Source organism: Musa acuminata, chromosome BXJ3-2 (assembly GCF_036884655.1).
Source record: "Musa acuminata AAA Group cultivar baxijiao chromosome BXJ3-2, Cavendish_Baxijiao_AAA, whole genome shotgun sequence".
Lineage (NCBI taxonomy): Eukaryota > Viridiplantae > Streptophyta > Magnoliopsida > Zingiberales > Musaceae > Musa > Musa acuminata.
Genome location: NC_088350.1, coordinates 25747547 through 25774333, shown reverse-complemented (window position 1 = coordinate 25774333; position 26787 = coordinate 25747547). Strand labels below are relative to the sequence as shown.

General features: G+C 42.3%; 6 protein-coding genes across 7 annotated transcripts; 1 reads left to right on the top strand and 5 right to left on the bottom strand.

Moving 5' to 3' along the window:
• Window positions 1-69: 69 nt before the first annotated feature.
• LOC103976094 (pentatricopeptide repeat-containing protein DOT4, chloroplastic-like) lies at window positions 70-2898 on the bottom strand. The gene has a single exon (XM_009391280.3). It carries the CDS (start codon window positions 2868-2870, stop codon window positions 1089-1091), a length of 1782 nt encoding a protein of 593 aa, XP_009389555.2. The 5' UTR covers window positions 2871-2898; the 3' UTR covers window positions 70-1088.
• Window positions 2899-5910: 3012 nt separating this feature from the next.
• LOC135631939 (uncharacterized) lies at window positions 5911-7635 on the bottom strand. Its single transcript, XM_065140102.1, has 2 exons — window positions 7291-7635; window positions 5911-6557 (listed from the first exon to the last, which is right to left on the bottom strand). Exons 1-2 carry the CDS (start codon window positions 7407-7409, stop codon window positions 6194-6196), a joined length of 483 nt encoding a protein of 160 aa, XP_064996174.1. The 5' UTR covers window positions 7410-7635; the 3' UTR covers window positions 5911-6193.
• An 882-nt stretch (window positions 7636-8517) lies between these two features.
• Window positions 8518-12173, bottom strand: LOC135631937 (transcription factor SAC51-like). 2 transcript variants are annotated; one of them, XM_065140099.1, is made up of 4 exons: window positions 12020-12173; window positions 10992-11491; window positions 10735-10880; window positions 8518-10658 (listed from the first exon to the last, which is right to left on the bottom strand). In XM_065140099.1, exon 4 carries the CDS (start codon window positions 10632-10634, stop codon window positions 9723-9725), a length of 912 nt encoding a protein of 303 aa, XP_064996171.1. In that variant the 5' UTR covers window positions 10635-10658; window positions 10735-10880; window positions 10992-11491; window positions 12020-12173; the 3' UTR covers window positions 8518-9722. The 2 variants fall into 2 exon arrangements, with proteins under 2 accessions (XP_064996171.1, XP_064996172.1); XM_065140100.1 differs by having other exon boundaries at window positions 12016-12156.
• Window positions 12174-16047: 3874 nt separating this feature from the next.
• Window positions 16048-20847, bottom strand: LOC135631938 (uncharacterized). Its single transcript, XM_065140101.1, has 6 exons — window positions 20445-20847; window positions 18505-18595; window positions 18172-18344; window positions 17675-17702; window positions 17470-17578; window positions 16048-16487 (listed from the first exon to the last, which is right to left on the bottom strand). Exons 1-6 carry the CDS (start codon window positions 20748-20750, stop codon window positions 16406-16408), a joined length of 789 nt encoding a protein of 262 aa, XP_064996173.1. The 5' UTR covers window positions 20751-20847; the 3' UTR covers window positions 16048-16405.
• Window positions 20848-21055: 208 nt separating this feature from the next.
• On the top strand, window positions 21056-23132 carry LOC135631936 (uncharacterized). The gene has a single exon (XM_065140098.1). It carries the CDS (start codon window positions 21694-21696, stop codon window positions 22843-22845), a length of 1152 nt encoding a protein of 383 aa, XP_064996170.1. The 5' UTR covers window positions 21056-21693; the 3' UTR covers window positions 22846-23132.
• Window positions 23133-23187: 55 nt separating this feature from the next.
• Window positions 23188-26002, bottom strand: LOC103976396 (pentatricopeptide repeat-containing protein At3g18020). Its single transcript, XM_009391587.3, has one exon. The coding sequence runs from the start codon at window positions 25977-25979 to the stop codon at window positions 23637-23639; it is 2343 nt and encodes a 780-aa protein (XP_009389862.3). The 5' UTR covers window positions 25980-26002; the 3' UTR covers window positions 23188-23636.
• Window positions 26003-26787: the final 785 nt, after the last annotated feature.

Below are 26787 nucleotides of genomic sequence, written 5' to 3'. Positions count from 1 at the left end.
TGGCCAGATATGCAGGTGTCATGGTGACTATTGTCCAAAGTAGTGAAATTTGACAAGCATTATCCAATATTTGTTTTCCACCTTTCTTACAAAGTGAAAGGGAAGGAACTGATATTACCACATAAATATTCACAATGTTTTCCATTATAGACAAGATGAACCAAACAGATGAGCTCTTATGTTGCTGAGACATTTACAACTTCCTGGACTGAAACTGATCTACCCTTGTGAATTTTTTATGGTCTGGTGAGCTGACTGGGGCTAGGATCGTTAGTATGACTTCTATGAAGTATCTTCTGTCCCCACAAAGCTTGTGTAACATCAAGAGACTATTTGAATGATGTAGAATTCAAACCGTTCATTCATATAGAATATTTATGTTTGCTTGCGTCTATCAAGAGCAAAAGAACAGGTTCTCCTGCTTTTTCTGTAATGTTCACTTTGATGCTCCACATATCTTGCATGGTCACAATCAGAAAACCGGCTACCTAAATTAAAAGTAAACTTTGAATTGTTTTTCGGCTTGGAAGAACAACCTGCAGATAGCTATCAGTATCAACATGTCATGCCAATTGATTGCAATTTCATTTTTTATCTCCTATGTTTTTCGACTCCATGTGTATCAGTGCTAGAAATTAATCCCATCAACTTTCTACTATACATTTCTGAATGAGATGATGCCTCCATCAGGTCATGACAGTGGGAGCTCTCAGCACTGCATGGATGAAAGAGACTATGTTGCCAGATAATGTTGTGCAGTGTATCTCACCAATGAATTATCTCTTTCCTGGAGTGACAATTGCCAAAGTTCTGTTGATGCTAGCCTGCAATCTCCATGAATGATTCACTCTTTTAACCAACTAGCAATCCAGCCAAAACCCAGATCCTCTTTTGTTCAAAATCTTCTACTTGCATATTTGTAAATTTGTTCCTTCCTTTACAGTGATAAGCTGGATCAAATCTCCAGACATAAAGAACATAAATGACATCAACAGAGAAACAAAGTCAACATGGCACCAACAGCTACTGCCTTCCACTTTGCCTTATTAAATAGGACCTGAGTATCGTATCTCTATTCCCTTATTATTTCAGGAAGTGATCTTTACAATTTCAGGATAAAACTGATCACAAGCACAAGAATATAATGTATGACACATCAAATATACCTCCTCCATGCAGTTATGATCCCTAATTCCACCTCCTGCTCTAAACTTATGCACCAATCCACCAACCTCAATCCAACTACAGCCGGTATCTTTCCTTATATTCCTATCATCCATTATTTCTCTGACAGCATTGGCTTCCTCCCACTGCCCTCCAGCAGCATAGATGTTAGCCAATGCAACATATGATCCCGAGCATTCTGGTTCTAGCTCAAACAGCTTCCTTGCTGCAACTTCTCCCATATTAGTATTTCCATGGACTCTACAAGCACTCAGTAATGCTCCCCATAGTGATGGTGTAAACTTGAACATAGACCTGCTTATAAGCTCATAGGCATCATTCAATCTTCCTGTCCGTCCAAAGAGATCCACCATGCAGCTATAATGTTCCTCTCTAGCTGGTATACCATAAAAGTCATGCATCAAACAGAACAATCTCCAACCCTCATCAACCAATCCCGAGTGGCTGCAAGCTGATAAGAGGCAAATGAACGTAATGTGATCAGGTTGAATCAAAGCTGAGACCATGAAATTAAAAGTTCTAAGAGCCTCCTCGGTGTTCCCATGCTTCCCATATCCACAAATCATTGAATTCCAAATGGCAACATTCTGCTTAATGCTAGCTCCATTAAACGCAGCATGGGCAGCTTCTATATTTCCACACTTTGCATACATATCAACAATGATGCCTTGGATAACCTCATCCAGATCAAAGCCCCTCACTATTGCTTGTGCATGAAACTGCTTTGACAGGCTAATGAACCCAGAAAATGCACATCCGCTAAGTAATCCAACAAATGTAGATTGATTTGGCGCCAATTCAACCAAACACATCTCCACAAACAGAGAAACAAGACCCTCTATAACCCCAGTTCGACCATACCCTAATATTAAACAGTTGTAGCAAACCACATCCTTCAGTTGAATCCTATCAAAAACCAGCTGAGCAAGACCCAGGTTTCCATTTCTGGCATAGACATCGACCAATGAGCTTCCAATGAAAGCATCAGAATCCAAGCTTAACTTGACTATCCATGCATGGAGCTGTTCCCCCAGCTCAAGTGGGGCGCTGCCCAGAACAACACTGAGGGTGTGGCAATTTGGTGTCATGCCTTGATGCAGCATATCCGCAAACAAATGCATCATTTCCATCTCGTAGCCCTCTCTATCGGCATAGGCCTTTAGCATGACGGTCCAAGCAACAACATCCCTTTCGGTCATTTGGTCGAACACCTCTCGGGCCTGCGATAGAATACCACATTTAGCATAGAAGCTGACGAGAGAGGTCTCGGAGGAGCATGCGTGAGTTTTTTGTTGCGTCCTCCTGATCATGACTCCGTGCACCTCCCTCCCGGATCGGATGGCCCCGAGAGAAGCGCAGCAGTTAAGTACGGTCGCGACGGAGAGGTCGTCGGGCTCGTGGAGGCCGCTCGAGATGGACTCGCGGAAGAGGGCGAGGGCCTCAAGCGGCCGGCCTTCGCGACCGCGCTGCCGGATGAGGGCGGCGTCAGGGTCAGGAGCGGCTCTCTCGGGCTTTTCGTCGAACACCAAGACGACGGAAGGATCGCGCGGGCGTCGCTGAGGAGCGGTGTCCCCCTGATGTAGCTTGACCTGCCTGTGGATAGCGGAGGAAGGAAGGGCTGCCGCCGGGGTACCGGTGATGGCCGCGGTTAATTGCGCGACGGCACCACTGTTTACTAGCAGCATCCTAATGCATTCCAAGCATATGACTGCTACAAAGATTCCAACTTTTATATATATATATATATATATATATATATGTATGTATATATATGGTTACGAAACATATGTCATAGTTGAGTCAATGTCAATTTGTTACTATATTATTCCGTGTTCCTTTTTTTATCAATGAGTCAAGTAAAATATCATATATGTCTCTTGAGCTCATACTTTATATTATGATCTTAGTTCGCTTATATGTTATTATATGCTTATTTGATATCAATGAATTGTATGAGATGTCATATATATCTCTTAAGTTTATACCTTACGTTATGATATTAATTAGCTCATGCATTGTTATTTACTTTTTTTAATCAATGAATTGAATTAAATATCGAATATTCTACACTTAAGTTTATTCCTTGCATTTGATATTGATTTGCTTGTATATTATTTTTTGTTCCTTGTTAAGTATGAATCATATAAAATGTTAAATATGATTCTTGAATCCTTATGTTATATAATTTATTATCCCTATATGTCATGGATATAATAATCACTTGTGAAGCTTTGTAGCTCACATTGTTATCATATAAAGTTTTTAAGTCAATTTGTCACTCACTCATATTAGTTTTGGACTAGGCAATCAAATGTTAGAAGATTATGCCATATTTTGATAGTTTAATGAGATGTTATTTTTTAAAAAATATTTTATTTGTAATGTTATCCAAACGTATGAGTTGGTGTATATTATTGTAAATGTTAAAAAACCTCTCATGTTAAATCTAAAGTTTTATGTTGATATAAATTTCTGGTAAATGATTGGTTTTATGATGATGATAATTTTTGCTCTTATGGATTTATAAGTGATTGTTAATGATTTTTAAGATGGCCTTGAGTTTTATGGAGTGATTGAGGCTTGCATTTTATTTAGTGTTGTGTGATAGCTAACATGTTTATACTTTTATTTAAAAATTGGAGATTAAATTTGCTAAAACCTAAAAATTATATTAGAATACAAATTGTTTTATTTTTCTAGTAACATATATTTGTTACCAAAATTCATACATTGTCATCCCTTTCACACGAGATTAACATCATTAGTTCTAACAATTTTTATATGCATGGAGAAACTGAACAATTGAATGTGATGTCTTAATCTATGGAGATAATATTGTTTGTATGATTCTAATCTTTGATCATTCATGACATTCGAGATTGTTAGATTTTGGATGAATTAGTGTTATGCACCTTTATGTTGTAGTGGTATGGGTCGACATGACTTGAGAGAGTGAGGTTTGGTGCGGTCGGCTCGGATGTGGGATCGAGTCATGTTAGATCTATGTCGGGATTCTGCACAACAGGTCGATATCCTAGAAGGATTCCCGACTCAACCTCTCCGATACTTAAATTAGTAATTGAAAATATATGAAAAGTTTATCCCTCATCTCGGGATAGGGGACCAATATTTATACCTGTAGAGACGGCCTAGGGGGTACAAAGATTGATAATGACTACCAGTACCTCTCGCAACGCGATCATGTGGGTGGTTGACCCGTACGTCTGCTACGACACGGGTCGACCCGTTTGAGTTCTTGTGGCACAACGTTGACTCATACAATCCCGTGCAACATAGAGTCAACTAGAGGGGTGTCGCTTATCAGGTTAGCTTCCTTCCATCGATTGCCAACAGACGACTTGGGATTGATGTTAGAATATTTTCTATCAATCAAAATTTTTATTTTGAGATATTTACAAAACCAAATCATATATGATTAAAAAATCTTATCGAGAAAGGCATGTTGATTTTTTCCTATAAACACCATTATGATTGCTAGATTCCTATGTAACTTATAATTACCCTATAAGTTTTTTCATTAACTATTTATTTATTTTATTTTATTTTTTTAAAAAAATTACTTGGAGAGTTATTCCAAACCATATATATATATATATATATACACACACACAATGATTGATTTGAACACAAGTTTAGTTTCTCTAAAAAAAAATTCTTATTCTTCTCATAGAAATTATATGGATGATGGTATTTATTATACCTTATTATCTTCATTTCATTTCTGTCCTCTCCACTCCCTACTCTCTCTCTCTCTCTCCCTCTCTCTCTCTAATATTGCTACCATCCACAAGTCTCATCTACCACGGATCTTCTGACTTCACCAACCACCGCCACCCAAAACATATCTCCCTCTTCCGTGGAAACTTCTCCGGCGGTGCATATTTATCAGCCATCAGCGTGGAAGACTCCATTCATTGTTATCCACCTAACACACCCTGCCCCACAACGCATCATGTGTCCCACACACACACACACACACACACACACACACGGCTGGGTCGAACGCAGCCGCTACAATTGAGATGTCATCATCGCACCAAACCCAGGCGGCCCTCCACCTTCCTTTTCATTTCCTTTCGGTTCATCAACAGGAGTCGTCGGTCTGTGCTCGGGCGCATCATCATTGGCCACAGTATCCTCGGCCATTGCATGTGTGCTGGTGTGGGGCTGCGCCTGTCGTCTCCCTTCCCTTCTTCCTCCTCGTCGATGCAAAAAGAAAGTCTTGGCTGGGTACGCTTCTACAGTTCTCCCATGCATGGATGGCCACCTCGTTGCTGTTCATGAGCTGTTTGTGATGCTTCCATCAATCGTGTCATGCTCCGGTGACATATGACAGCAATCAACACAGCCTAATATTCCATGTCAAGTGCGAGGCTTGTCTCCGTGATTAGACCTTAAATATGAGCATGATTGTGGAGTTCCATGAGCTTTCAGTCTCTCTCTCTCTCTCTCTCTCTCTGTCGAGTTTGCTTGCTGTTGCAGCAAAATTTCAGACAACAAAATTGACCGAAGGACATACAGAATGTGACTCGTCATCAGAGTGCAACCGTCATCATGATGCGAATGAAGCGTGAGTGGTAGGAAAACAGTAAGCTTTACCACATTAGGGTTGCCATATATTCTTCTCAAGGAAGATTAAGTTAGCTGTCACTAATCTTCAGTTGGGTTCACTGAGCATTCAACTAGGATTTGATCAAGCAGACCTTATTAATGAGCTTGGAGGTCGTACATGCTATATTTATCTTCATCATACAGCACCTAAAGTGTCCATAAAACACAAGCAGCACTGGAACCAACATTAGACACCACCTCTCTCTCTCTCTCTCTCTCTCTCTCTCTCTCTCTCTCTATATATATATATATATATATATATATGTTAGAAGGAGGAAAAGATACATTACTTCCTCACCTTGTAACTGGGCTCGTGTAACATTATTTAGGGAAGACATGGCACATGCCATGGGTCGATGTACAGGGAAAGGACTTGTTAGCTAGAGAACTCCTCTAAGAGTTTATACCTTCTTACCTTTCCCCTGAAGGCCTGCCTTGCCCTACGAGAGCCCGGAGAGAGGTCTCCGGATCGACTCCGGTCGGTGACATCCGAAGCAGATCGGTTCAACAGCTTGGGTCTCTTGATAGGCTTGTGGAGCTGCGATGAGAAGACTCGATGATGAAGCTCGACTCCTCCTGACCCACTGCTGCCGTTGCCGACATCAATGTTGGTGGAAGAAGAGACTGAGGTGTTGGGATCCTTGACGGCTTCTTTTGCAAGAGATTTGGCTCCTTCCTCCCTCAGGCACCAATTGCATGCTCCGTAGGATTGGGCTTTTGGGTAGAGATCGCTGCAATACCTGACCAAAACGTTACGGATTAGCCGTGCATGGGGATACTGTGCCTCACCCACTCCATTCATTGTAATTGATGTTCCTTGTACCGATGCTCGTCCTATGTTTGATGGGAAAGTTAATATCTGATGTTTTGGTACGTAGTCATAACAGAAACTGCATACTAATAAATGTTCAGTGGATGCAAGGAATGGAGGAAAAGATTGATCGAGATCAAGCATGTGAGAATGCCTCTCAGTGGATCGACTTATCATATATGCTTGATGGATCGAATGAATCGGATGAACAGATGGTTTTCATTGAATATATCGAGAGAGAGAGAGAGAGAGAGAGAGATCAGTTCCTGAGCAGGCACCATAAACATGGGAACAACCATTGTTGGACATAAGAGTTGGAATTGTTTCTTTATCTTGACGGGATCTGATGATGGATTGATGAGATAACAACTTGGTGGAATAACTAGTGTTTCCCTAAAGAAGAAAGAAAGACAAGGCATGGATTGAAGGGAATAAGATTCACTACCGTTCATGAGTTCGATTTGATATGCAGATGGTTCTGAATGGCTTTAAATTCACATATATACGAAGAGGGCATAAAGGCAAAACCAGACTGATGGGGGTATCATAGATATGATGAACACAGTCTGTATGGGGATCCCTTTTCTGTAGTTACAGATGCATAAACAAGTCGGGATAATACTACAGCACGAGCGAGAGATGAGAAGGGGAGGATGACCTACTTGTGCTGACACCGGACAAGGCAGACCTTGCACCGGAAGAGCTCCTGCGCCAACCCGTGATCGCCGCACATGCAACAGACCACCGAGGGTGGTGGCGCGACTCCTCCTTTGCTCCCCATCCCACCCACCGAAGGAGAAGAAAAGGCTCGGAATCTGATCTGATTGCCGCTCTCTTCCTTTCCGTTCACTGGCGAGAGAGAGAGAGAGAGAGAGATGGATGGGGAGGAGGAGAGGAAAGACAGGCAGTTTTGGAAGGATGTTGAGCGGAAAAGAGAAGGAAAGCGATGGATGGGGTTAGGCAATGGTTCATGGGGCCTTCAAGAGGTGGGAAAATGTGGGCAACTTGATGGGCAGTTTGCACGAGAAGCATAGCAAAAAGACTAATAGGCTGCTGTGCGAGTCAGACTAAGAGGGCTTGGTGGACTCGCAAGCCATTGCTGAAACCCATGGCATAGACTGATCACAAGTCAATAGTAATACTATCCTTTGTGGAAGAAAGCGTAGACTTTGGAATGGTTCTGATGAGTTTCTTGTTGACTTTGCTGGAAACCATGCCATCGTCGGTATACCGATCGCAAAGTCAACTGATGAAAGATCAGGTCTTTGTGGATGGAGTGCGTAGGCTGCAAGGACCATGGAGTAGTTCTCATGTCTTTCTTGCTGACCAGGCCTCACTCATCACATCCTCACCTTCGTGTTTCTTCCTTGCACCATAATCTATTCGCTTGGAACCAAAAGTCAAAAATATCTCGGACTGAGAGATAAGCTGCAGACTCTGAGGTTGCATCTTACAAGGTTAAGATAGATTGAGAGATCTAAAAGAATAATCTTATTAGAAAGACATAGTACAGTGAAGTGGGCGGTTATTATGTTGGTGATGAGAAACAAAATAAAAGGTTTCCTAAGGAAGCTTCGTGCAGTGTGCTTGCTTCAAACGAGATGAGAGCTAATCCAAGCAGTCTCCAAGGGTGGTTGGTGCAGCAATCAGGTCAAGAACAGAGTGAATACTTTTGTTGTCAGTTCTCAACATCAAGTTTTTTCTGAAGCCATCGAATATTTCCACGGTGCTGTTTCTGTTGATCTCGGAGCCCAACAGGAGAGAACCTTGAGAACAATAGTCCTTTTGTCTCAGAAGAAGAAAGATTCTTTGAAAGTTGGCACAGAGCAGCTCGGTCAATTCAAGTATATACTCAATCAAACAGAACAGCTGAAACAACAGGTGCAAGATGAGGAAGATTAGAATCAATGTAAGAAGTGCCAAGAAAGAGAGAGAATCAGGTCCATGCCCATCCACAAAGATCAGATCATATGTCGAAATTTAATACAATAGAGACTGCTCCACACTCTTTTCTGATGATATATTCAAATAAAACATACTCTTTTCTGATGATATATTCAATACAAGTAACTCCACAAGCCTCCACACTGATTGCTTGATTGGTACACTTGAAGGCCAACACATTTATGACATCCAGGGGTTAAGCAATAGAGACGGATCACATGCATCGATCTTGTGTCACAAAAGCTCAACCGATGACTATTCAACCTCCTTAAGCCAGAACGCGACGGCAAAAGAGGGCATGAATACTTGCAATCTCGATACAAAGGCTCATGGGTCCATGATATCCAGGCTCATTGATGAGAATGAGCAAGCAGCAACTGTCAAAATCTTCACGGCACACACATGATCTGAAGTGAACAAGCATCCAGAAACTTTGTCCTCTGACAACCACACCAAATCTGAAGCAGGAAATCCGAGAAGAAAGAAACTACCACTCGTGAGAAGAGAAACAAGAAATGGGCTACAGCCTCATCCTATTATCAAGCTTAAGGAGGTCCTATCTTCAAAATATTTAAGCATGACCTTCTAAAAAGCTACTGATGAAGAAACTTGCCCCTCCGTACTATCCATGTCAATAAAGATACATCCTTTCTATCCAGTCTCCAGGAAATAACTAAAGTTACACAGTGTAGCCAGATTTCATTTTTCTCCACACTGCTAATCCCCTTTCCAAAGAAAACAACCAACAAAGAAACTGGCAATCATCATCCAGTGTAATAGGCTTGTCAAAACCTGCCTCTCTCTTCAGAAACCCATGTCCCTTTCGGTCAAAAGAAGCTGCCCAGTGACCACCTTTGCATCAATTTGCAATCCTCTCTCCTTCAGACAAACTCACGTATACTACAGGATAGCCACTGCTCTTTATTGACCAATCATATCCCACCTTTCCCCACCATCAAAGCTCAAAAAACGACCACAGCTGTGACTCCAGGATACTAATCCGCACCTTCAGTCATTGGTTGTGTGTGGAGAGAGCCCGCTTGCTACTTCCTTTATTCCTTTACCAACACCTTAGGGAAAGGCAGCTCACAAAATTGTCACTGCTGCAAACACAACTCTCTAATACTTTATATATGTGGAAATTGAGTAGCTATTGACGAGCAACATCCAAAGATTTGGCCTTTAGCTCAAGCGACTTGAGAAAGAGAATGGCTTCATCAAGGATGGTTGCTGCATCCTTCCCCTTCCCACCAGGAATGATCCTTCTCAGTATGCCAACTGTTTCTCGAATTCTTGCCTTTTTGAGCCGCTTGTCACCTGTATTCTTATCATGATCCCCTCCTTTCACAGAGCTTGACTCGGCGACACCATCTTCCTTTTTGTTACTATGATCTATGGGGATGTCAGGGTGGTGAAAGGCTGCCGAGCTAGCAGTGTCCATAAGTGATGAATCAAATTCATCCACATCAACTCTCCTCCTCTTTGCCAGATGCATCGAACTAGTTACCTCAGATGAACTCTTCTCCATTGCCCCAACTGGGGAATGACATGTGTTGGCTTCTTCATCATCATGATCGTCGTCAGAATCTGAGTACAATAGTGCATCGATTTCCTCTGGGTCTTCATGCATCACTTCACCTCCATGCCCATCAGAAACTGTTTCAGTGCTGCCCTGCAGACCAAACCCTAAGTTCATGGAATTAAAGCATGGAAAAGGGATGCCTGAAAAGCTGAACATGAAGATTGTTCCATCCCTTGACCGATCAAAGACCAAAAGTCTTTTCTCTGATCCATCAACATCTGAAGGCTTATGAGATGGGAATGGAGGTGAAATCAAAGCTGATCTCTGTTGAAAACATTTGTTACGATGGACACGAGGTAAGGCTGTTGTTCTGCTCATTGAGAAAATACAACCATGTGGATTAGTATATGTAGGAAACAACATCATATTTGTGTTCTGAGACCCCATGACAGGCTGCTGAATGTTATTGGAATCATTCAAGTTAATAAGACTCTGTGGTGAATGCTGCAAATGGATTTGAGGAACAAAATCCCTCTCCATCAGAACAAAGTCCAATTTAATCACCTGAAAGCAAGTAATAGTTGATTAATATCAATCCATGAGTTGATCAGACAAAATGTAGCAGAATCAACTTGCTTACCACAGCCAATTCTCAACTGTCAGATAATATTTACACAACAAGAACTACAAAAAGAAAAGGTGAAATTCCCAATTTTGTTGAAGATGAATCACAGAAGAGAAACTAATCTACGTAATGGGCTTCAGGAGATGACGGAAGTATTCAACCTGTTACAGTTCAATACAATAGGTTGTTAGCGGATAATGAAAGTATAGAAAGCCTGAAGTCATTTAAAAATTTTACAGAAACACTTTTTGAGTCTCTTCTTTGTTTCTTACCTGGCAATCCTGCAATGGTCGGAAACAAGCAATGACCCTAACAGTTATGGTGGTGCTACCTGCAATCCCATTTTCATGTTTCAAAGCTCGGAATCTCGTGCTTGTCACTGCTTGGCACACCATTACTACTGTGTTTTGTTCCAAAATCAAGCCAATTCACCGGAAACTCGATGAAGTCCAGGAAATCAAAAGTGGAAAGGAAGACAAATAGTCTTCAGAGAAGGCCAGCAAGATGACTGAATCTAGGAGGCAAGACACAGAAGAAATATACCCTTAATAGAAGCCTTCAGAGTATCAGCTGTGACTAAGCAAAGGGTGGATGAAAGTAGGAGGAGAGAACTAATTGCAGAGAGAACTAGTCACACAAGAACCCGACAATACAGGTTCAAGGAGATCACTTTCCGGTAGACATCAACCGAAAGACTCAACCGCCGCATACTGTTCTGAATCTTTAACTACAAGAACTTCAATTTCACACTTCCTTCGGTGGCTTGAGAATCCTGCAACACCACCCCCTCTCATTAGTGGAAGATAATTGCAGAGCTCCAAGAAAAGGTATGGTTTCACACTTCCTCATCATGGAGTATACTAGAAACTGAGAAGAAAAAATTTTTGTAATACAATTGTTTTGAAATCAACCAAAATTTCCCCAAAAGAATAACCAATAATACCAAGCAAATGAGAGCAGAAGATTGGTTTCGAAAACGGGATCAAGCAGGTTCTAGTGAATGGAGTTTTATCGACAGCCACAAGAGAACAAATAATTCGTGACTAATATCTCATAAAAAACTGCAACCGATTTCGATTTGAAGCAACACCTACAATTGATTTCGTTAGATAACGAAAAAGGAAAAACAAATCCGCAAACTCAGGGGAGATTTCAAAGATCTTGAGAAATCAACCAAGAAAGCTGAAGATATCCCAAAAACGAGATAAAAGACACGATCCTGAGCATCAAATCATTCAAATAACTGCCGACTCGAGAATCCAAAATAAATAAATAAAAAGCTTCGAATATGCATACTTACGACGGAAGAGCCCGATCGAGAACGCGATTTCTCAGAAGAACCGCAGATCTCCTCTCACCGTAGTGATCTATTGCCACGCGGGAACAAGGTGATGAGATCGAGGGAACGACCGGGGAGGAACCGCTTGTGTACGGGGGATCACGGGGAGGAAGGGTGGGCTTTTATGGACCCAATAGGACAAATATACCCTTGTCAACCACGCAAATACCATAACTCTTCACTGGTACAAGACTGTAATTTTGGTGATTATATTGAACTTAAGACCTGCGGCGTGGTCAAATAGCCTGTTGACCAGAGGTGGGGCCGGTGACACTAATTTCCGACTTTACCGTGCCATTTGGTCCTCACCAAATTGCCACGGTCTTGTTCTAATTTTCTTATTATTATTCTGATAGAGGGACTTTTGGCAGAAATTAAAGTGGATTTATAATTTTCTTTTTCCATGAATCTTAGAAATGCACTGATATTGGTTTTCTTGTCATTATGATATTAATTAAAAAACAGAACTTGTTTGAATTTTATCATTGTGATCTTAATAAAAATAAGAATAGTATGCAGCATAGAAAACAACCTTTTATACAAACTTCCCAAGTCAAACAAACTTTTTACCAGTGGAAATTTGACTTCATCTGAATGCTGAGACTTAGACCAGGTCTTGCCACTCTGTTAAACCAGAAGGATGATGAAGAGGAAGTGCTCATTGCCCAAAAGTGGGTGCAGCAGCTTCAGCTCCATGAGCTTCCTGTTGCTTTCAGAAACTGCCCTACCTCTGTTGTGCACTGCATCAGGTTTCCACTATGTTTAGGTTAGAATGCAATTGTTAATGGAAGGGAAATCAACCATGGGGGCACTTGAAGACTTAAGGATGACGGATGATGAGTGAGGATGGATGGTTGGAGTTAAACCAATCTTGATATAGTGTCAGCAAAGACATATGGGTTCAGTTTTGACCTGTGATGGGCATATTTCTGTCTCATAGTGGATTCTGACACTATATCAAGATTGACTATGCCATATGTCCATGCTGAGGAGAACTTTAAATCTTCTTGTAATCACAGGAAGGGCAATCACTTTCTCTTGGTGCCAGCAACATATATATTATCTGTACAGTTAAAGGTGTGGAACATAAGTGACATCAATTTCATCAACTCTGCTGCTGCATTGAGGTTTGTAGCAATTCTTGGCAGAAAAGCCAGGTGACAGTGCAATTTGTGGGGGATTTGATTCTGCAAGACCAAATAAAGGCAGTGCAACCTATTGAACAAACAAAGCAGATGGTCATGCAGGATGTGCATAGAAACAGATAAAAGAACACATGCTATGATCCCAAGACCTGCCAAAATTTAAGACTTGTGAGAGAAATTTACTTTCAAGTTGTTTAAGCTTCCCAGTACTATCTTGTGTATGGAGTGGAGGGAACAAAGGAAATGGTAAGAGTCGAGAGAGTCCCCTCACTTGATGTCCAAGCATTTTGGTAGCACACAACTAGCCAATCTTTTTACATCAATGGATAGATTATATGATTCCATATTCAAGAACATTGTCCATCATCATTGCAGACATGTGTGATAGACAAGATTGACATACACTAAAAAGATGATTGTGGATGATCACCATGATCAGAATGTGTGGGTGTTCATCTGTATCATTTCAACTCTTTTGAAATAAATGATAGCTATGTCTATTTTATGCTTTTCCTCAAAAATTTAAATGGGTGCTCCAAACTCAACCAAGTCAAGTCCACTCACAACAGTCTCCTGCAATGAGAGTATACCTTGTACAACAGTGCCTTTGACTTCATTTTTGTCCATGGAATTCCTGTCTGACTCCATATTTGCCTTCTCACTACTGCTTCACAGGTTTGAGCTGAACCATCATTGCCCTGAGACTCCTCTGGGGTACTTCAGTTGGAGAATTGATTTGTTATGTCATGATCCAAATCAAATAACAAAGATTAATATTTGTCAAACTAGAAGCATTTGAAGACCTAATTATGTTTGCTTGTTTATGGAAGAGTCATTGATCTGAATTTTAACTAAATAATTCAGAACAAAGTGCTTGTTTGACAATTACTATTTTGCATGGTATGAATGCCACACTGAATATATTGTTGACAACTAAAACCATTATCTCCTTGTCTGTGAAAGAATCATCAGTGTGAATTAATTAATTATAACAAGAATGAGAATTATAAATTATAACAATAAGAATTCAAATTGTAGTGCCTTGTAGTTGACTCATCTCAATCAGGTTACTGAAGTTAAAGTTTGCAAAGAACTTTCAAGGCATTACTTTTTCCCTGTGTAGTGGAAGACTCATGATGGATGAGACTTAAAAGAGGGGACCTGCAATAAGCACTCAAGAATACTTCAAGAAAGCATTACAGCCATTTGGTCATATGAATTCTCTAATGGAGACACCACACTTGGAAAACCACCCACCACCTCCCACCTCCACCATGAATGCCCCCCTCACTACCATAAGAAAGATGAAAGGATTCAGTGTGTTATGAACTCCAAAAAGAGCTTTTAAAAGGTGAAGAGCAGAATCCATGCTCCAAAGCGCAATGTCTGGAAATGCAACCCCACCAACTCCATTGACCTTGAAACTTCACCTCCTGCCCCCAATCAAGTCACTACCATTATATAAACTAACCTATCCCAAAAGTGTCAACTTCCGAAATCCTTGTCCAGTTCTTTTTCCTCCTATATATGTATATGTATATATAAACATCACACACACATGCAGGTTGTTCAAGTAATCCAGTGCACGCCTAGGTGTCTTTAATGCTTATCTGATTTGCAGAAACAATTCATGTAAGCTCATGAATAAAGAGCAGGGAGGCAAGCTATGAAGGTGTTTGCTGTGAATCTAATAGGAAACAACAATGAACCATTTATAAAATGGATTACCTGTGGTTGGCAATGAAGGTGATCTTTGTTGGCCTGCAAATGGCAGTGTTACAACAGTGGGGCTGTTGATTAGGAGATGACAAGTTGACCACAGATTGCTGCTAATTGGGCACCAACTTGTGCTTCTACTCACAAGACTCTCCACAACTAAACTTATCCAAGCAAAGCCTTGTTAGTTTCAGTATTCTGCAATGCCTATGGATTCAGAGTTTGATGGAATGCATCCAATAGAATCAGTGAACAAAAGCAGTTGTATGTAAGTTCTAGTTGAAACTCACTGACATAACCAACTTAATTGTCTCAACATGGTATCCACATGACATTAGACAAACAACTGAAGCCACCTCTACTTCCATCTTGGAAGAAGATTCAATTGATATTGACTTGTAACATGAAACAAATTAATCAAAATATCATTCAGCAGTGACAGTTCTATCATACAATTTTTATCGCAAATATGCATTTGTTTTGTTAACATCAAAATAAACATCTAGGGATATTATCGCAAGCCTTTTTAGATTTTCAATATGATTCACATGCAAGTCTTTCTTCTTTTCTATTTTTAGTTAATTATTTCATAAAGTATATATTTTTTACAGTTGTACTCATTTTTAAATTTTCCACTAATTTAAACAAAATTGAATGTTTTGTTAACAATGACACAAGTTTTTTAGTTCTAAACAATAAAAGAATAATTCCACATTCCACAATAGGTCTAAACTCTATAAACACTAACAACATGACTATATATATCAAGGTCTATATTCTCATGAAATAGTATCAACATCAGCACACATCTTCTTACAAAGTCAATACTATCAATCCATTATTCCATTTCTTTTCAATTATGCTTCATCATTTCGGGTACCCTATACAACCTCCATCATACAAAGTACAAACTAGTATGAAGGACTCATAACAAAGGAGCAGGAACTTGGTATATGAGCTGCCACCACCAGGGCCCTTCCATGGTAGATGTGACAAAGCACGGTCAAAATAATCATCAGCAAAATGCAAGAGATGTTTATTTCTAGTTCTAGATTAATAGTTTGGATAATGATTTTCTTTAATCAAACATAAAGGTTTTAACTCTCCAGGAAATATCTCCTGGTAAAATGAAAGGAAAACAAGCAAATCATCAACAATAATAACCAAGAATATTTACATTTCCAAGAACAACTGAGGACCAGCTGTATCTTGACAAACAATCAACGTTTTATGTACAAGAGGTAGCAATCTGAATCAGCATCCAATTCTATCCGTACATAGGACCATGCTAAAAAGTAAACACAATTGTAGGAAAGTGGGTTTTTCAAGTCACCAATCACAGTGCAGAATAATATTGTTAGCTCTCTTGATGTTTAGAGAGCTGTTGTTTCCTAGCTGGGAGCATTCGAAGCACGATGTGTCAGGTATTGCTTCCACGTCAACAGCCACCTCATTTGGTTTCAAATCCACCAATTAAGTGGAGTCCTTATAATAACTTTGATACGACACGACAAGAGGACCAAAAGGCTACAGAGGCTGCCTTAAGTATTGCTGGATTTTGGTAAATCCTGAAAGGTGGCAAGGATAATAGCAATTACATAAAGGAAAAAAAAATTAAGACAATGCAACATATACTTGATGCAAATCAACTCAAGAAACAGGTCAATGAAACATCAACTTGATAATTTTGCTGAAATTGTGGTAAGATTTTAACCAAAAAACATAACACCTAGAAACTATTTGCATACAAAACCACAATCTCTTTGGGCTAAGAAAATAGTCTTATCAAGTCTCTGTACGTGATTAAATATCAATTAGTCTATATGAAGATAGGTAAAGGATTCCAGTGATTGAGCTTCTAGAGCCCATAATAAGTGTGAATATAACTAGACAACAGAAATTAATATTTGGAAATATGCAGTAAAAGAATAAAATGGCTGGTAGTCAGAATAAGCTAAGATGTTTGCTGATATCCCTTAAAAAATATGCAGTAAAGGATTAAAATGGCTAGTGGACAGAATTGGCTAAGATGCCTGTTGATATCCCCAAAAATAGCCAGCATCTCTAAAGCTAATGGCATAACTTTTTTAAGAAAGCTCTTATCAAATGATCATGAACTGTTCTAGAGAAAGTGACAAAGATAATGTAACTGTTACACAAGAGGTGTTCAGTGCATGAGGCTACAATGTCTTACCCCTGCAAACAAAAATGTTACTTCCACAACTCCACATCCTTGACAACCATCTCACAAAAGGAATTAACCATACCCAGTCATAGTTTTGTTATATATCAATAGTAATTCTTTCTAAAAACAACATAAGCTTAAAGATAAGAGCATATGTTTGTGGACTACTACATTCATTTTATGAAAGTGGCAGACAATCAAGGAAAATGCATTAACTTCTGTGGAAAAGAACAAGTTTTTGCCGACTCTAGGATCCACAGTGTCACAAGCAAGATTATTAAGAAACCTTAAACCCTTATCAACATATTGTTATCAATGAAGTGACATAAATATTTAAATTGCTATCGAAGAAAGCGGAGACTTACCCAATAGCAGTAGCACCCCAAGAAGCAATGTTGTAAATAACTTGGCTTCCCTCCCATGCCTTTCGGAGCCTGCTCTTCTTCTTCTTTACAGAAAATGTTTTGCAAAGGGCTAAAGATCACAAAAGCAGGCAGCATACATCATAAGCAATGGTTTATACTCTGCAGTAGTTCTTACAAATCAAGGAGTACATTTCAAACAGCTCACCTTCTTGAAGCTGATTGGGTGTTAATTCCTGCAGAATAAAATGCTATCAATGAGTAAACAGACAAATAGGCTTACTAACTAAAAAAAGATAAATGGGTTGAGGAACAGAACCAACTAAAACCCTTCCAAGCAAATTGAATCCTGTTAATAGACACTGTATAATATTCATACATGCACAACGAAATCTCCAGTTACACGACACATATTAGCTTCTTACTAATCTGTTTCTGCTACAATTATGAAAATATCTTGGCCACAGCAACTTTGGCACATCTCGAAGCAATTTATTTAATCTACGCAATTGAGCATGCATACAAGAAAAGTGGTTTTGTGCCTAAGTGAGTATGCAGTACACAAGCATTCTCCACATATGAAGTCTCCATTATTGGCCTACTAGGAGATAAATAAAGAACTCCAAATGCAGAAAAGGCAAAAATTGACAATTATACATGCATGACAAAGAACATATTGCCATCACAACAAGAATCTTGACATACTTTAGTTTGCTTTAGTGATAATAGGTAAGCAGCCATGAAGCATGCTATGCCATCCACAATATCCTCTTGATTAACAAGAACATAATCATCTTGGTCTGGGACACTCCCCCCATCAACATGCTTATCTTCCCACAAATCTGTGGCAGTAACCATGTCCCAAGATGCATTATCATCTGCAACCAAGAGAATATATTAGTTAATGTCATTCATGTGTATTGGCACAATAAAATGAATGTTTATAGATGAAAATAAAAGTTTTCAATCAGTAGAATGTGCATACTTATAAGGTAAATTTTATTTAAGATGCAAGGAGATCTGTACAAGTTAGCACACCATAATTATTTTGATAAATAGATGTCTGGATGCTTCCAAGCTTTTCAAGAAAGTCAGGCGATTCAACTTTTGCCTTGAGAAGGGAACATAGCTGCACAAGAGGAGGTAGCAAAGATTATACACGTCAATTTATTATCGAATAAGATGCTACTGGGAAGTCAAGGCACAGTTATATACCAGCAACTTGTCCATTTTTATTTATATAAAACATTATAAGCAACAATCCTCCTTATGCAATTTGTACAGGAAACTCACCTCGGAAACTGTACATGAGTACATTATTCGTCCATGAAAATTTTTGATCACTAGGCCAAAAAAATGGATGTTCTTGACAAATGCAAGGATTTCTATAAACTAACATAAATAAATGAAGCTACTGAAACTTCAAAATCAAATTTTAATTCACACGTATTTGGCAATACACTGTAAAGAAGTCACCTGATTCCACAAAAACAAACTATGTAATACTTACATCACTCCACTCTTAAACACAAAGTTGGTTGGTCGCCACTACCGCTTTATGTGGAGGTTATTTCTAAAGTTCGGAAACAATCATAATAAATATTACATGCACTTCCTCAACAAAGATAATGAAACATTAAAAAACTGTCCTGAAAGGAAGACATACAACACATCAACACATATTACAGAAAAATGAGTCTCATTTCATTGACATTCAGCTCGCCGCTGAGAGCTACCTTCCAACTATGCAACTGATTACTGCTGATACTGATACTACGTAGCAACTCATAGACACAGTATACTACAAAGTGTGGCAAGCAAAGCATGTACTGGAACATGGACAGTATACAAAGCCTTATTGTCATAGTAGGATAGTTGTTTCTATATCCCCTATTAAATGCAAAGTGTGTATCTACAAGTAAACAAAATCTTTTCATTTATTCTTATAGTGCAAAGGCTTATGGAAGGGAACATGAATGTAAATTACACATTCATGTAACTTTAACACAATCTTTTCATGTAACTCCCCATGTAACTTTAACAGATTCATGCCACTGTCATTGAATGTGAATTACACAATTTTTTTATTGTCAAATTACGCTTTAACTTTTAAGTGTAAAAGAATCTCCATCTTAAACAAAGTCTGTCATGCCATGCACTGTTGCCTTCAGGTACAAGAATTGAGAACATTTATATAACACAAAAAACAAAGATTACAACATATGATATTTATATGTAATGTACTAAGCTACATTGAATCTATCAACTAAGATAAAAGGAGAAGTTTTGAGGTTGACTCATGTGATCTGTTTTAAAAGTTTAAGTGAACTCGGTTACATAAATACCCATAACTATCCCAATAAGTTCATCCTGAATATTATCAGAAGCACATTCTGTAACACTCTGTTTAGTCCCGCTAAGACTACGATTGACTTATAAGGATCTGATGGGTATATTATTATTAACTCCAGCTTTAGCATTTTGAACAAGTGATTTAGACTCATTGAAGTTAACAGGCTAGTTATCTCATTAGGGTTGTGATAATTAGAATTAGAGCTGGGCAGGGTCAGAGGATATGTCACAGCATGAAGCCACCTAATCTATACTATGTTAGGCCTTGACGACAACACTTAGAGTATGAATTTTAATCAATAAAACCTAAGACTCCCAACATTATAATTTTCCAGTTTGTTTCCTGATAACTAGTTAAAATTCGTCAGCGGAAACATGAATTCTAAATAACATGAATCTGCAGCGACCAGCTATGGGCGTCTGAGATCACGTATATAAACAATTCCCCACGATCCCTACGGAGAAAAAAAGCTTATCATCATAGAAGTATAAAGAATTTTCTACATCAAGGTGCAAAATTTTCAACCAGAAAAGCAGAAATTACATGAATATTCCTCGACCCGACCGTCCATCCCAACAAATACGAATCAGATTTGAGATCCAACCAAGAATCAGACGAGTCCTACCTCATCAGTCTCGGTATCCACCGCAGAATGAGACTGCGGCGGCGATCCCTCCTGCTCCTTCTCCTCTTCTCGAAGCGGAGTCGGCGCGTCATCCACGTCGTTCTCGTCCTCCGAATTGGGGGCGGCGGCGGTATCCGGCCCGAGGTCGGCGTTCTCGATCAATTCAAGGGCTCTCCTACAATTTTCCAGAACCGCCTCGAGGGCCCGCCTCCTGACGCGGACCTGCTCCACCTCCGCAGCCGCCTCGCGTGGGCGGGGCGGCATGGGTGAAGGGGCCACCGGGGCTGGGGAGATGCCTGCCTCCATAATGCCCTACAAGAAATAATGGCCGACGAGGGCCGAGAGAGAAGGGATCGAGTCGATAGGCTTGGGAGGAATTGGACAGTGGCGTGCCGTGTTGTCTTCCTCGTGCTTCTTATCTGCTTGCATTTACTTGTGGGCCCCTTCAATAATTTCTCCTAGGTGGATCAATTAAAAACTAGTTAACGCTTCTCGTGATGGAAGCACGTGCGGCGTTGCGCTTGCGCAGGGTCGCATCGGCTGGCCCCACACGACTCGACCGAAGAAGGACCCATCATGCTGATGGTGGTGTGCGGTAAAATATTTGGACGGACCATAAAAACGGAAATAAAGACAGAAATCTTATTCTCGGCTTTATTTATTTATTTATTATTAAAATAAATGAATTATAATTATCCTCCTAAATTAGACTATCGAATTAGACACGCCTTCAACTCTTCTTTGTTTACGTCGTCGAGCTGCCACTATCGGCTTAACAGAATTCCCTATGCGTGTCCTAAAAATAATACTCCTACACCATTCTCTATATATAATATAACTATTTATTATGTTGTTTCACTAAATGTGAGGACGGGCCTCTCTCATTCCACTCCTCGCGTGTTACGGCCTCGCGTCCTCGGTCGCCCTCTTCCTTCTTCCTTACCTGCTTCCCAATTAATCGATTGACCAAGTCTTATACATCAGAGTGTTCGTGTCGGAGAAGAATAAGGATTACATCGTGGAGACGTTGAGCCGATCGCACGCATCAGGAAGCGGATGATTAAAATATCCCGGCGATCCAAGCAGCGGATGATCCTCTGACACCAGTCTCAAAGCACGCAGGTCTTCCAACTCGTGGGTGGTGACCACACCGCTGCCCGCTTCCGCACCCTGCTGATCGCCGTTCCATCTCTCCCTCCGCTCCTCCCTCTTTCTTTTTTTGTACGTGTCATCGCGTCTCCATTTCCCGATGAAGAAGCCGAGCGGTACCCGGCGCCTTGGCATCGGCGGCGGAGTCGAGCTCGGCGGCGACCGCCTCGTGATCCGCCTGCCGGACCCCCGCTTCCTCCGCCTGGTTGCCCGGTCGATGCTCCTCGCCGCCGCAATCCTCTCGTTACCGTGGCTCCGTGGCACCCTCCTCCGCCGCGGCGACGCCGGAGAGGTCACAGCCAGCCGGCGGGCCATCGACGATGAGTACATGCTCTTCGCGGCGCTCCTCCGCGATCTGAGGCGCATCGGGCTCCTTCGTCCCGAGAGCAACGTCGTCATCCTCAACGATCCAACACTCAGCGTTCGCAACACCGCGGTGCCGGACAGCTCTGCGGACTTCGTGTTCTCCGTCTCTGCCGGTGATTTCCATCGCATCGACCAGATCCTGAAGATCGGCGGCGTCGCGGCCGTCCGATTGAGCTCCGATCCGTCAGAATCATTCCGATCGCCGGCGAACTACCGCACGGCGTACGTCAGGCGGATCGGCTCATCCGTGGTTGTCGCAATGACGAAGTCCTTCGCCAGCGAAGGGGGGATTCGGCTGCGGCGGCTGCTGGCGGTGCCGAAGGCGAAGAAGGAAGCCCTAAGTGGGCTGGAAGGCGCGCTGCTGGAGCCGCCAGGCCGGCGCGGATGGCGGAGGAGGACGAGATACCTGCCGGAGTTGACGGGGGACGAGCTGGACGGGTACCCGCGGCGGGTGTTCGTGGAGGTGGTAGCGGCGGGGGAGGCCGGCAGCGGCGCGGCGTGGTTCGAGCAGCACTACCCGAGGAAGGGCCGGGCCTTCGAGGTGATCCGGGTGGAGGTGGAGGTGGAGGAGGAGGATGAAGAGGAGCCAGAGGAGGGGGCGTCACAGTCGCTGGCGGAATGGCTGGAGAGGAACGTGAGGGAAGAGGAGTACGTGGTGGTGAAGGCGGAGGCGGGGGCGGTGGAGGAAGCGGTGGCGGAGGGGGTGATCGGGCTGGTGGACGAGCTCTTCCTGCAGTGCGATCACCAGCTGTGGGAAGAGGACGAGAGGAAGAAGAAGGAGAAGGAGACGACGAGGAGCGGGCGGCGGGCATACTGGGAGTGTCTCGCGCTCTACGGGAAGCTGAGGGACGCCGGCGTCGCCGTTCATCAATGGTGGAGCTTCTGAAACAAAAAGAAGGAGAAAGAGAAGAGAGGAGAGATGCGAAGGGGAAGAAGAAGCGATCGAGCAAGGAACCGAGTCGAACGCATGGATCGAATGACGGAAGGCGTGAGCAGATTGGATTAGGGAGGCGTCTAGTTGGGCGGAGGTCATTTGAACTACTTCTGAATCCGGGAAGGAAGTGTCCCCATTGTACATTTTGAGCTGAACGTTTTGCTTTCTTCCTTGACATGATGGAAATGTACATTTTTAGGAGTTTTAGTACAAAATCCATAGTTTTCTTTCTTGCTTTACCATTGCTTCCAGTTTCAATCAATTTGCTCGGATGTCTCAAGAAACCACTTCTTAAAGAATAATTTCCTATTTTTCCTCATTTATTCTTTATTGGTGTATTCTTTATTTTTAAAAAGAAAAGAAAAACTATTCTTCCTCTACTGTACTGCTAAAAAAAATGCAGCAATAGGAAGAAAATAACACAAACAAAATACGCAACAGAAACCAAACTGCTAAGCTCGCGCGCGCGCAAGAGCCCACAGTGCCGATGGCCGCATCCCACCTTGAGGTCATACTGCTGGTGGCCGGCGATGGTGCTGACCACGGCATTGACGGTCGGGTGGCGCCGCCACCATGACGAGAGTTCTCCATGGCAGCACGATCCTTCTCGTGTGTGATTGGTATGTGCGTCATCAGCCTGTGGCTTCAGTGTCACTGCTCTCCTGTTCTTCGTCCTCCAGCCAATTCCATCTTGATGGCTCCCAATCTTCCCTCTCTTCACGTCCTCCAAAGCCCTTGCAGTCTCACAGCAATCCAAAAATTCTCCTCGCGATCCTCGAAAGGGGTTCTTTCGGTCCTAGATTGACAGCATCTCCGATCAAGCCAGCATTCTTTCCAACTCTGTCATCTTCACTGACCTCGTCCTCAATCAGTTCACCGGAGAAGGACGAATCTGTTAAGCCTTCCAACATGTCTCCATCCCTTTCAATCTTACTCTCGTGGAACTCTTCTGGTAAATCTACAATCCTATTCAATTCAGAGTTCTGATTACTAATGATGCATTCCTTGCCGCCTTCTTCGTGCAACTTACCAAGAATCCTCCAAGTTACAGCATCTGGCCTCACCCCGTTCTTTCTCATCTCGCCCACGATCTGATAAGCCTCCTTTTTCAATCCCATTCTGCAAGCACAGTCGATGACGATGTTGTAGTTCACAATCCCAGGAGCAACCCCACAATCCACCAATTCATACAAGAAATCACAGGCCTGAGCCAATTTCCCCGAGCAGCAAAGATCTCTGAGGATAGCTCCATAAACGTAGTGATCATGGATCTGCGATGGCCAGATAATGTCATCCCAAATCCTCTTTGCCTCGGCAAGACGACCAACACTGCATAATCCTTCAACCACCACAGTGTAAGTTGTGCTGTCGGCGGCGAAACCCTTATCGATCATGTCATAGAATAGTCTCATTGCTTCATCAACCTTTCGGAGCTTGGTTAATCCTTGAAGAACCACATTGTATGTCACAACACTGGGAGCACATTTGTGCGCAGGCATTGTGTTGCGCAATACATCGAGGGATTCTTCTGGTCTCCCGACATCCATTAAACCGCGAATGATGGTGGTAAATGTCACCACATCAGGCTCGGAGAAATTGCCATTCAACATGTCATCAAGGATCCTTTTAGCTTCGTCAACCTTGCCAATCTTGCAGAAACCATGGATGACGGTGTTAAGGGTGACAACATCTGGTTGGCATTGCTTCTGAAGCATCGAGACAAGGACGTTTAATTGCTCGCTTGGGTTGTCCGCAAGGCGCAGAGCACTCAGAAATATGTTGTAAATCCTCGTCCTGTCAACAGCATCTCTTTGTAGCACGAACTCTGCAACATCCTGAGCCTTGTTGATGTCCTTTTCTCGGCAGAGGCCCTCCACAAGCACTTTGTAAGTAGATTCTGAAGGTGAGTACCCAAACTCGGTCCCTTCCTTGAACAACTGGTAAGCCCTCATGCAACCCTTTTCTTTGCTCAGGCCATGCACTATGTGGTTATAGGAAGCCATGCCAGGAACGAACCCCCTCTTCCTCATTATGTACACAATTCTTGAAGCTCCATGGTACTTCCCGGCCCTGCAAAGCGAATCCATCATTTGGCCGTAAGCAAACAACTGGTCGACGCTGTCCCCCTGCGGCATCTCCTCGGCGATCCTGAAAACTTCGTGAAAGAACCCTTCTCGGCACAAGGCGTCGATCAAATTGGCGAATGCTGCACCGTTCACTGATGGCTCACGCTCGTCTTGCATCTTCCTCCAAAGCTCCACCAACATCTCCCTCCCCTCGTCGACTCTCCTCTTCCTGAGGACCGCCTTGATCAAGACGCTGTGAGTGAGAGAATTGGGCGGAATGCCGGCTTCGAGCATTTCGTCAAACATCTGTCGAGCATGATCCAATTCTCCGGTCCGGGCAAACCCATCGATGAGGGCGGTGTAGGAGACAACATTCGGCAGGCGGCCCTTGCTTCTCATATCGAGCAAAAGGCTGCGGGCTTCGACAGGCTGGGATTGGGAGGAGAGCTGGTCGATTAGGCGGTTGTAGTTGGTGAGGGAGGGCACGAAGGCAGGCTTGGCGTCGGTGAGGCAGCGGACAACCTGGAGAGTCAAGAGCGGGGTACCGGCGTCAAGGAGGCGGGCGAAAAGAACGTTGGCGGTGCGGTCGTCAGGAAGCCACCCAGCGGCGGCGGAGAGAAGGAGGCGGCGGTGGGCCTCCTCCGAGCGGCCGGCGGCGCAGAGGGCGTGGACGACGCTAGCGAGATTGAGGGAGTCCGGGAGGTAGCCACGGAGGCGGAGGCGGTCCAATAGACGGAGGGCCTCGTCGACGTCGCCATGGATGGCGCAGAGAGAGTGGATCTTCTTCCTCCAATACGAACGATTCCCGATGCTCTCCCCTTCGAACACCTCCTCTTCTTCTTCGGTTTTCTCTTTGGATCTCGAATGGAGGTGGTGGATTTGGGCGGTGCGAGGGGGAAAGGAACAGGGAATAACTTGGGAAGGCTTCGTTTGGGCGGCTGCTGCCACCAGGAGGCGTTCAAAGAATGCCATGGAATTGGGCAGCGCAGATGCCCGACGATAGCTCTTCGGGATTTGCATGTTTATCCCTGCAAAGCTGGGAGAGAAAGAGAGAGAGAGAGAGAGAGAGAGAGAGAGAGAGATTCTCTGCAAACACTCAGTTTGAAGCTAAATACATATTAACCAGTTAGATATTTTTAATAATTTATTTCTTAAATTTTAAAAATTTATGTTAAAATGTATATAATTATAAAAATAAAATATTCAATCTTATTTACTCTAATATCAGTTGGCTTTATCGACGAAATACAACACGATAGTATTTGTAGGAATAATACAAAAAATGAAAGATAAAATAATGATTTCAACATCCTAATTATGTTTTCTTTGTTATGTTCTAATTTTAACTTCATGATCGACGGATGGTGATGCCGTCAAGGACCGTGAGTGATTGTTGTGATAGTGGTCGATTAGAATAACGTAGAGATGTCCTTGATATGAGCGAGGTAAAGTCTTGAAGATGAAGCTGAGATACTTTTGTGACTTCTTGTGAGGGGAGGAGGAAGAGGTGGGAAAACGATAGCAAAAGGTGAGGCAAAGGGAGAAGAGGATGAGGATGAGGACGATAGTCGTGTCGATATAAATGCAAAAGCGATGCTCATCCTTATTCCCCCCTTGATCCCACATCCTTCTTCTCCCTTTTGTCACTTTACATTTGTATCAGCATTGCCACATATGTAAGGTGATGCAGAGCGGAAGCCACAAAATGCTAATGCTCTACATTTACGTTGGCATTGCTCTGCATCTGCATTAGCGCTGATATAGATGCAAAACGATGTAGAGCAAAAGCGATATATGTCAACGTTATACATCTGTGTCGATACTGACA

What these genes read in the sequence shown, in the direction of transcription:
- LOC135631937 (XM_065140099.1), bottom strand. Translation starts at nt 10,634, where the DNA reads ATGGAGAGGGATTTTGTTCCTCAAATCCATTTGCAGCATTCACCACAG.
- LOC135631936 (XM_065140098.1), top strand. Translation starts at nt 21,694, where the DNA reads ATGAAGAAGCCGAGCGGTACCCGGCGCCTTGGCATCGGCGGCGGAGTC.
- LOC103976094 (XM_009391280.3), bottom strand. Translation starts at nt 2,870, where the DNA reads ATGCTGCTAGTAAACAGTGGTGCCGTCGCGCAATTAACCGCGGCCATC.
- LOC135631938 (XM_065140101.1), bottom strand. Translation starts at nt 20,750, where the DNA reads ATGGAGGCAGGCATCTCCCCAGCCCCGGTGGCCCCTTCACCCATGCCG. An exon ending in TATCACTAAAGCAAACTAAA is followed by an intron (nt 17,703 to 18,171) that starts GTATGTCAAGAT and finishes TTTATTCTGCAG; the next exon opens with GAATTAACACCCAATCAGCT. An exon ending in TGGGGTGCTACTGCTATTGG is followed by an intron (nt 16,488 to 17,469) that starts GTAAGTCTCCGC and finishes GCCACCTTTCAG; the next exon opens with GATTTACCAAAATCCAGCAA.
- LOC103976396 (XM_009391587.3), bottom strand. Translation starts at nt 25,979, where the DNA reads ATGCAAATCCCGAAGAGCTATCGTCGGGCATCTGCGCTGCCCAATTCC.
- LOC135631939 (XM_065140102.1), bottom strand. Translation starts at nt 7,409, where the DNA reads ATGGGGAGCAAAGGAGGAGTCGCGCCACCACCCTCGGTGGTCTGTTGC. An exon ending in CTTGTCCGGTGTCAGCACAA is followed by an intron (nt 6,558 to 7,290) that starts GTAGGTCATCCT and finishes CGTTTTGGTCAG; the next exon opens with GTATTGCAGCGATCTCTACC.